At 48.5% G+C, this 9,319-nt stretch overlaps 1 protein-coding gene and 1 pseudogene across 6 annotated transcripts in view; one reads left to right on the top strand and one right to left on the bottom strand.

The window, feature by feature from the left end:
* The window catches only part of Smarca4 (SWI/SNF related, matrix associated, actin dependent regulator of chromatin, subfamily a, member 4), an 87,197-nt gene that overhangs the window by 19,750 nt on the left and 58,128 nt on the right, over nucleotides 1-9,319 (bottom strand). For 3 of the 6 annotated variants that reach the window (XM_031345500.1, XM_031345498.1, XM_031345499.1), the window contains 7 exons: nucleotides 8,831-8,877; nucleotides 7,602-7,768; nucleotides 5,473-5,636; nucleotides 3,085-3,312; nucleotides 2,712-2,810; nucleotides 2,370-2,447; nucleotides 1,635-1,853 (listed from right to left, as the gene is read on the bottom strand). In XM_031345500.1, coding sequence (XP_031201360.1) covers nucleotides 1,635-1,853; nucleotides 2,370-2,447; nucleotides 2,712-2,810; nucleotides 3,085-3,312; nucleotides 5,473-5,636; nucleotides 7,602-7,768; nucleotides 8,831-8,877 — 1,002 coding nt within the window. The remainder of the gene's footprint in view (nucleotides 1-1,634; nucleotides 1,854-2,369; nucleotides 2,448-2,711; nucleotides 2,811-3,084; nucleotides 3,313-5,472; nucleotides 5,637-7,601; nucleotides 7,769-8,830; nucleotides 8,878-9,319) is intronic. The other 3 variants (XM_031345502.1, XM_031345503.1, XM_031345501.1) reach the window with 1 other exon arrangement.
* Nucleotides 420-518, top strand: LOC116074042 (annotated as a pseudogene).

Here is a 9,319-nt window from a genome sequence, read left to right as displayed (position 1 = left end):
AAAAAAAAAAAAAAAAAAACACACACACAACCAAGGCAACATGTGACAGGTCTTAGTGAAGACTGGTACACGTGTGGCTGGCCATTTGTTCTATTAATAGCATTCTCAGGTACACATAAGATATGGTAAGGCAGGCATGAATGGCTCACCATGTATCACCCAAAACAGCTCCTCAAAGGAAGCAACCCAAACACCCACCAACTGGTGGATACAAAGATAATGAAGCACTCTGAAGAATGCAGCATTATGGTGCTATGCTCACAACAGTTACTTAATGTGAAGAAGGGAGCGTGGTGCTTGTCTGTAATAAGAGCACTTGTTGGGGTGGGGAGGACACAGGGAGAGAAGAGTGCAAGGCCAGCCTGGGCTACACAAAACACAAAAGTACATCAATCAGTCAATTAAAACTATGCTAAGTAGTGCTCACTGGCAGCACATACACTGAAACTGGAATAGAGAAGCTTAGTATGGCCCCTGCCAAGGATGACACAGCAATCTGTGAAAGTATACCATACTTAAAAACAAAAACTGCCAAGAGTACTAGTGGCCGCCGATGTAAGACAACAAAGGAGTTAACAGAAGCAAGCAGAAAGAGTGGGGCTTTTTTGGGGGATGATGAGGCTGTTCCAATGTTGACAGGAAGGCTGCCTGACTCTAGCAATGGACCTTCAAAAGGAGCTATGTGTGGCATGTAAATCCTACCTCAAAAATCTGTGCACAAAACTTAGCAATGTGATGACTTGAACTGAAAGCCTCCTAGTGCTTTGTAAATGTGAAACCGATGACAAGTCCTTTAGGAGTGATGGCCTTACTACACAAAGGACTATCTTCCTGGCATTCCTGTTCTAGAGGACTCTGAGGAGTGCCCATCCCAAGGTTTGACTTCTTGGCAGATTCTTCTCTTTGACAAGGTATTGCCATGCAACCCAGGTTGCCATTGAACTCTTGTCTCAACCTCAGAATCGGAGACTTGACCATCACACTGGCTTCCCTGGTGTGCTCTAGATGAGGCTCTTCTGAGCTTCCATGGCTACCTGGACACACAGTAGGACCACACAAATCACCCTTGGATTGCCACCTGCCTTCCTGTAATAGCTACTTCTGGGCTGTGCTTACAACCTGACTTTAGGGCTAGATTGAGGATGGCTAACACCAATGCAGGCCTTAATGCTAGACATCTGGTGCTTTTCAGCTATGATGTCACTCACCATCTGCAGCTACTGCTCATTGGACAGCTGCTATGTGCCCTCCACTTTGTGTGCCTAGGGCAGCCAGCTCAGCTGCAGGCAGAGACCTGACACCTCAGCCCTCTTCAAAGGCAGTCTGGGAGCCTTGCTCCTTGCCACCTCCAGAGGAATTTGCTGATTGTTTATAAGGCTCTCTTATCAGCAGACCTCATAAGAAAGTAGGCATCTATACTTCAAGCTGGTAGCATGCTAGCTAGTTGCTGGCTCTTTCTTGTAACAGCTATAGAGGTAGGAACTAAATGTCCCTATGTCCTGTTGGAAGCCATGCAGCGAAGAATGCAGCCAACAATGAGGGAAGGTATCAGTTTGGATGACCCAAGAAAGTCGGCCTCTGCTCCCAACCCTGCCTGGCATGGTCTGCGGCGCATAGCCCTCTCAGGCATGTACCTTGAGCCACTGCTTCTCTGTCAGTGAGTCGCTGTAGTCTACCTCCTTGCGGTGGCGAGAACCACGGCCGAACATTTTCTCCTCTTCCTCTTCACATGTCAGCCGCTCCACCTCTGCATCATCCTTGATGATCCAGGATGGGAGTTCATCCTCTTCCATCAGGCGTGGCTTCCGCTTGGGGTTTCGGGCTTCTTCACGCCGGCGGTCCAAGTCCATGCGCTATGATGTGAGGGTAGGCAAAGGACAGAAGGCAGTTAGCAGGGTAAGCAACAGCCTTCAGAATGGGCCTCACAGGGACACTAGGTGATGAAGAGTTAACGGTGCTTCATTTTGGGGACTGACCCAACCTGGCTGCTACAGCAAACCTTAGTAAAAGGTTGGACCATGGAACACAGGTATGTCCACAGGGCAGCCTTAGAGGAAAATACCAGGCCTACTGAATCCAGATAAAATTAAAAGATCTCCACTTAAATGTCATACTGGTACCTAGCAGCATGGGGGATAATCTGTACCCCAGGCCCTAGATAGCCCCTCAGGCCTTCAGTGTCTCCTCAACTCCTCTGTAAAGGGAAGAAGCACAGAGTCTACAGAAATGGCAGTGCAGTATCCTGTACTATCCCTACATGAGGATCACGCGGAGGCATTAGGAAGCTGTGTGAAGAGGAACAGTAGTTCCAATAGCCACAGGGGCACTATCATCACTGTTGTCTGTGTGGTCCCAGTCCAGGTGCTCACCATGAAAAGGTCAAACTCTTCTTCGTGCCGGGCAATCATCTGGTTGACGGTCTCATCATCAGGCACCTCATCTTCCTCCTACAAGATTGTAAAGCTTTAGTCTGACTGTGGTGGGGCTGGGTTGGGTGGTGGCCAGGCTCGGAGGCGAGTGGCTGAATCCGTCCGAAGATGAGCTGATGAGCTGGAGGTCCCAGGCTGGCTGCGGTGGAGGATCCCACGCGTCAGCAAGAGGCACACACATTCGCACAAGCACACGCACGCTTCGTGGGGTCAGGCCCTCGCTGGCCAGTCTCAGCAAGAAGCTGAGTTGAGTGGGCGTGGAGACTGAACTACCCCTCTCACCTTTAGAGGTGGCTCCTCCAAGTCGGGGTTGACGCCCGCTGGCGGAGGGGCAGTGTGGGCGAAGCTGGCACTGCCGCTGCCCGTGCTGCAGTGTCTGCTCTGTGGATAAATACAGGACTTCAGTCTCCAGGGCTGTCAATGCGGCCGTCTGTCAGCAGCAGTTTAGAAAAAAACCCACTTCAAAGGGAAAGCAAGTGTGCATCCTCTTTCTGCTCAGCCCACACTCCCTTTACTCCAAAGGGACGCAAAAAAATAAAAATAAAAAACCAAAAAACCAAAAACAAAAACCAAGAGTGCAAAAAAGGTACAAAACGGAAAATGAAAGCCTCATGCATCCACCACTCACGCTGGGCCAGGCTGGCCCCATACTCACCTCATCTTGCTCCTCGTGCTCAAGGATGGCCTGCAGGAAGGCACGCCTCTCGTGGCTGGAAGACTTCTGGTCGAACATGCCTGCCTGGATCACCTTCTGATCCACATTGAGTTTGTATTTGGCAGCAGCCAGTATCTTCTCTTCCACACTGTTGACAGTGCACAGGCGAAGAACACGCACCTCATTTTGCTGCCCAATGCGATGGGCACGATCCTGTGCTTGCAGATCCTTGGGAGAGGAGGTGGATCAGTCTGGGGAATTCTAGACATTGAGCTAAGCTTTGGCCTGCAACTTCAAAGGCTAGGAACCTAAGATTGGACCCGTGACCTGTCCCTAGGAGCCTGGAGGGGCCTTGTACCCAGAGCAGATGTCTGCTTTCCTGGGACCCAACAAATACTCCACCCCCCTCCAAAAACAAAAACCAACCAACCAAACAAACAAACAAAAAAAACCCCATATATTTTAAGTGTAAGTTTAAGAGTGTATGCATGTAAGTACCCACTGGGCATAGAAGAGGCTGTCAGAGAACCTGGAATTAGAGATGCTGGCACTCTGCATGTATATTTTCTTAACTGCTGAGCCACCTCTCCTTGTCACAGCTCCACAGCATGGCCATGTCACAGCTGTGGGCTCTGGCACTTATGAGCCTACTGTGCTGATCAATGGAATTCTCTCAGCTTCAGTAGAGATTGAGCAGATAGGTGTGAGGAGGTTGGTAGAAGGAATAGAGCAGTTGGCTCCTGTCAGTGGGGCAGTGAAGCTGCCAATAACAGTATTTCTGCCTTTTCTAGCATAGACTGTCTGAAATTCTCTTTGGGCCAGCCAGCTTGTGTAGGCAGGCTGAGTGTCAACGACGTTCCTCAATTTGAGACTCAGATCTGATTATAGAACAGAAGGGACTTGTTTGACAGTTGGTCCCTAGGTACATCAGGATGCTTACTGTCAAGGCTGGCGTTGATGATGTGCTCCTGCTGGCCCTATACTGGCCTCTGCTCTACTGTTATTACCTAACTACCTCTTAGGAAATGGCCCATCAGTAGCATCTGAGCAGAAACTACACTGATACTCATCACAGGATTGACACAGTGACCACCTAGGCCACTTAGCCTCCAAATAGATGATTACTACTAGATCTGCCAGGCTGGAGCATGCCAGAGAATATCAGTGTGTGTGGCCATCTACACTTAAGTGGCCAGCATGTGAAGACAATGCCTCGTTACTGTGGCAATCACTTATTTTATTTAGAGCTGATCTGACTAGAGCAGTGGCTCCCAACCTTCCTAATGCTGAGACCCTTTAATACAGTTCCTCATGTTGTGGTGATCCCCAGCCATAAAATTACTTTTGTTGCTACTTTAGAACTTGTTGCTACCATTATGAATCATGATGTAAATATGTGTTTTCTGATAGTCTTAGGTAGCCCCCAAGGTGTTGCAACCAACAGGTTGAGAAACTGTTGGACTACAGGGTCCTTGCAAAAGTGCCCCAGGGGCTACAATCAAAGGGTTTCTTTGGGGTGTATGGTCATTGAATAAACAGAAAATGGACAATTTTCCATTAGGCTGGAGGAGAATTATCTTTCTGGAACAACTTGAAGCAGAGGCAACAGTCAAAAAGCTTTCTTTACTACTGTCTCCTCTGGAGAGGTAGTGAGCAATGAATGATTGCTAAATGGGACAGGAACACACCAATACAGATCAAACACATCATCAGTGTGTGTGCCTGGCAGATGCAGAATGATGACAGGAATGGGGACACCTATTCACCTTGTATACTAGCTTAAACACTACAAACCAAACCAATATAGTGTAACTGTATGAGGAAACAGGGCAAATTTGCTACCCATCTCCAAACTGTTAAATGTGTGAATCAGCACACCATAACATCTTTTGGTAGAGGGGCCTCAGAGTAAATGTGGCCAGGAAGCAAGAAGAGGTAATGAACAGGGCTTGCAAGGGTCTGGTTTTGCTGAGTAGGACTGTGTGTGGAATACGGACAGGTCTGGAAGGGCTGCACTGCCATGACAAGTAATCATCAGTACTGTAGACTAGCCTGTTTCCTACTTTTTTCTCAGCTATGGAATCCAAGAACTATATGGTTAGTGTAATGTTGAGGATGAAGTCTGGAGCCTTATGTGGGCGAGACAAAGGCTATATCCCTGAGTTGGCTATTGCCCATACGTACATAGGAATAAAATATGATTGTTGGAAAGACAGCTCTCCTCAAGTCAGGGTGTGAGGTCACTTCACCACTTTGAAAAACAGGAGGGAAACATGACCACTGTGGATTAGTGATCGTACTTCTCACGGCTCCCAGGACAGGGAGAACATCAGGGAGACACTGACACTAAGACAGGAAATATCCCCTCTCCTCTGGCAGTGCATTTACCTGGTGGGGATTCCAGTCACTGTCAAAGATGATCACAGTGTCAGCTGACTGCAGATTTAGGCCCAGCCCCCCAGCACGGGTACTGAGCAGGAAAATGAAATACTCAGAGCCAGGTTCATTAAAGGTTTTCAACAGCATGCCCCGGTCTTCTGCTTTTGTGGTTCCTGATAGGCACAGGAGAAGAGGGTTAGGAGGGTGACAGGGGTGGGAAATCCAAAGGAGCCTGTGCCCTGGCATCAAGGATGGTGCTGCAGGTAAAAAGAGCCACAGATGTACTCTACAGAGTGTAAAGGGTTACCAGACAGTGACTTGGAGGTACAGCCATCATTACCGAATGCTACCATGATCAGGAGATTTTAAAGGGGGGGAGGGGTCCACAGACCAGCTGTCTCCTGTAGGACAAAAGCCACTGGAAGAGGAAGACACTGGCAGACTCCTGGGCTGCCATCTCCAGGTGCAATGCTTCCTGACACTTGTTCACTCTGCCCTTTATGAGGAGAGATAGCACATAGCTAACAAGGCTGATGCCATACTCTGACAAGGAACACAGCACTTCAGCATTAGTGGACTAGTCTGATGAGATGAACTACTAGCCACAGTATTGACATGTACGCTTAATTCTCTTGCAGTAAGTCTGGCTAGCTTAGAGAAAAATCTATACATAAGAGCTGTAACCGGGCGGGGCAGTGGTGGCACACTCCTTTAATCCAGCACTTGGAGGCAGAGGCAGACAGATTTCTGAGTTTGAGGCCAACCTGGTCTACAGCGTGAGTTCCAGGACAGCCAGGGCTACACAGGGAAAACCCTGTCTCGGGGGGGGGGGGGGGGGGGGGGGGGGAAGAAAGAAAAGAAAAAAGAAAAAAAAGAGCTGTAACAGTGGCAGCCTTCCTTGGGCTCCTAGCTTACAGAGGGCTAATAGGCCTATACCTCATATTTGCCACACTGAGTTCCTTGACCTTCTGCCACACTCTTTGAGCAGCCTTAACACCACATGCAATACACAATGGAAACCAAACAGATACAAGTCCTTAAGCTCCCACTTGAGCAGACAAGGACCTAGATAAAGTAGAACCTGTGTTCCTAAGGACAGGAGAGGTAGCTAAAGAGGTCTAGTCATTTGAATCTCAGCAGTGTTTGGCCAGCACTGAGCTATGTGAACATATATAACAGGATGTTTGTTTAGCAAAGGTGGCCCTGGAGCATCTAAGGAGGGGCTGGGACCAGATGGATGTATGGGAGTTCTGGTCAGCATGTTCTAGATGAAGCTTCACAGAATCACACAAAAAGATGAAGCAATCAAGCCCAGGTTGGTAGTCCCTGAAACATCTTTAAGATGTAGTATAAAATTAAAAGGTCCGGGGCACAGGGGAGGCAGAGGTCTAGAGTAAGTCACACCCAGCTCCTGAGCCCAATAAAGGCTCTGCAAGGAAAAGAAAAAGCTGCTAAGTCTTGTTGGTTCTGAGGTCTTCAAGTCTGTCTTCCCAGGATGACAGTGTGGGACACTAACTCCAGGGCTTCCCCAATCACTTGTTCTGTTAACAATGCTGGCCTTTTCTTCCCTGAAGTATCTTGTGGAAAGCAGGGAACGTGGAAAGACATACTGTGGCAACTGGTACACAGAGCCTCTTGGGCAGTGCAGGACCTTGCCTAAAAGCAGGCCAGAGTCCCATTGCAACTGAGAATCATTCAGCTCTGGGCCAGGCCTGCTAGAGGCCGTGGCAAGACAGCTGGCTGGGAGTTGGGTGAAAACTTTTGTGTTTCTGTTGCTAACACTGAGCTGTAGCAGAGCCTAGCTAAGGATGAGGCCAAGAATGCAGGGGAGCTGCATGTAGGTACAGCTCTACTACAGCCAGAGCACTCTCAAGGTTCCACATTTGCAGGGCGCTTATGTTCATGCACACGTGACAACAATTTGTGTAACTTACACTGAAATGGCACTGTCAGAACCCACACTACAGAATACAGCACTGCAGCGAAGACTCTAGCAAACAGGAGACTGAACACCTTCAGGCTCTCCTCTTTGTTCCAGGCAGTTAGAATGTTTTCTCAGATTCAGGGTATACACTGGACTTCAAGTCCATGCAGCCAGGTCAGGAATGAGTATCTCCAACAAACTGTCTTCTACTCACCATCAAGCCTGAGGTATTTGAAACCACGGTATGCAAAGTAGTCTTCCATGATGGTCATGAGGGAGGTCATTTGGCAGAAGAGTAGCACTTTATGGTTTGTTGCACGGAGTTTGGGTAGAATTCTATCAAGAAGTTCAAATTTCCCTGAGGCACGGTAAAGGTCCAACCTAGTCCATGGAGGGAAGAAGGGAGACATTCAGTCCCTCAGTCACACACCTGTGAGCTAAGAGATGAATGCTGTGTGTAGGTTGCTGGGCAGATTCAAGGAAAGAAGTGGCTTCAAGCAGACCCACCCACAGGTACAGCTAAACTCAGGTCACTCTTAGTCAAGGCATATTACCATTTCACCAGGTCACAGGAGACTAAAAAAGTGCCATCAGACATGATGTTCAGTGGGCTGGGGAATTAGCTCAGGGGTAAAGTATTTGTCCTGTAAGCTTGCTGACCTGAGTTCAGTCCCTAGAACCTATATAACAGTAGAAAGAGAGGAATAGTTCCACAAAGGAACAGTGCTGAGCTGGAGCTGCTCTGAGGATGGTGGGTCTGCCACCATAAGGTTAGAACAGCTCACACTAGGATCGACTACAATAGACTAAAAAATCCTGCGTACAATAGTGAAGCACTTGTCTACGACAGTGAGGCCATGGGCCCAATCTCCAGTGCAGCAGAAAGCACCATCACCTTTCTATTAATATGTCATGCCCTTACAGATAAGCACTGGGGCTAGAAACTCGGCTTCAACTTCAAGATGTCCGAAAAAGGCACATGGTGATATTCTAAAGATGGCATCCAAGGCTAACACCATGGACTTATAGAAGTGTGGTCTGGAACCAAGCATGGTATCACACACCTATGGTCCTAGCACGTGGAAGGCTGAGGCACAAGTACTCCAATTTCAGGAGGAAGATGATTATTAGCCCTCCTGGGCTACATAGTTACATAAATGCCTAGTTCACACATTGAGACTGTGTCCCAACAACCCAAGATAAAGAAGTACAGCCTGCCCTTGAAGCTGCAGGAAAGGTGCTCAAAGGGTAACAAGGGTAGAGTGGGTGGATTGAGGCTCAGGTGTAACAGAAGCTGCTTAGCATTACACTGTGGGCAGTCGAGCTAAGGCCTGGGGGTCTCAGATAGCAGATAAATGCTAACCACAGCAACAAAGCCACCGAACAAGACTACAACCCCCCTAGCAGACTGCTACCCACTCTCAGAGCTGGGAAGCTTCTCACCCTTGCACGATGCCGCCGGTGAACCCCAAGTGCTCAGAAAAGGACTCCTGCAACAGGACAAGAGATGGATCAGTGCCAAAGCAGGAAGGGACTGCCCAGTCAAGCCCACAGTCTAGGCAGCTACTGTAGAGGACTAAGAGGTCACACTAGTAGTTATCTACGGCCTGCAGTGGCACGCAGTCCAGATGTGGATGTCCAGCTTGGACTCAGTGCACCAATGCCAACTCTCATGCTTTTCCTGTGAAGGGTGGGAAGAAGACTATGTGACATTAGGCACCAATGTGAACACCTCAGACCACCCTGAAATGGAATGCTAAGGCATCAGAGGTCTTGAGCTGTACACTAAGAATACAAATACATGCTTGCTTTTTGGGCAAGAGTCTAGATTCTCCAAAAGCACAGTTACTCATGATGACTGTGGTCACACACAGACTTGACTAATGTCATCCAGGGCAGCACTTCATAACCTGGGGGTAGGAAGCCCTGACA

This window comes from Mastomys coucha, unplaced genomic scaffold (genome assembly GCF_008632895.1).
Source record: "Mastomys coucha isolate ucsf_1 unplaced genomic scaffold, UCSF_Mcou_1 pScaffold23, whole genome shotgun sequence".
Taxonomy (NCBI): domain Eukaryota; kingdom Metazoa; phylum Chordata; class Mammalia; order Rodentia; family Muridae; genus Mastomys; species Mastomys coucha.
This window is presented reverse-complemented; position numbering and strand designations above follow the sequence as displayed.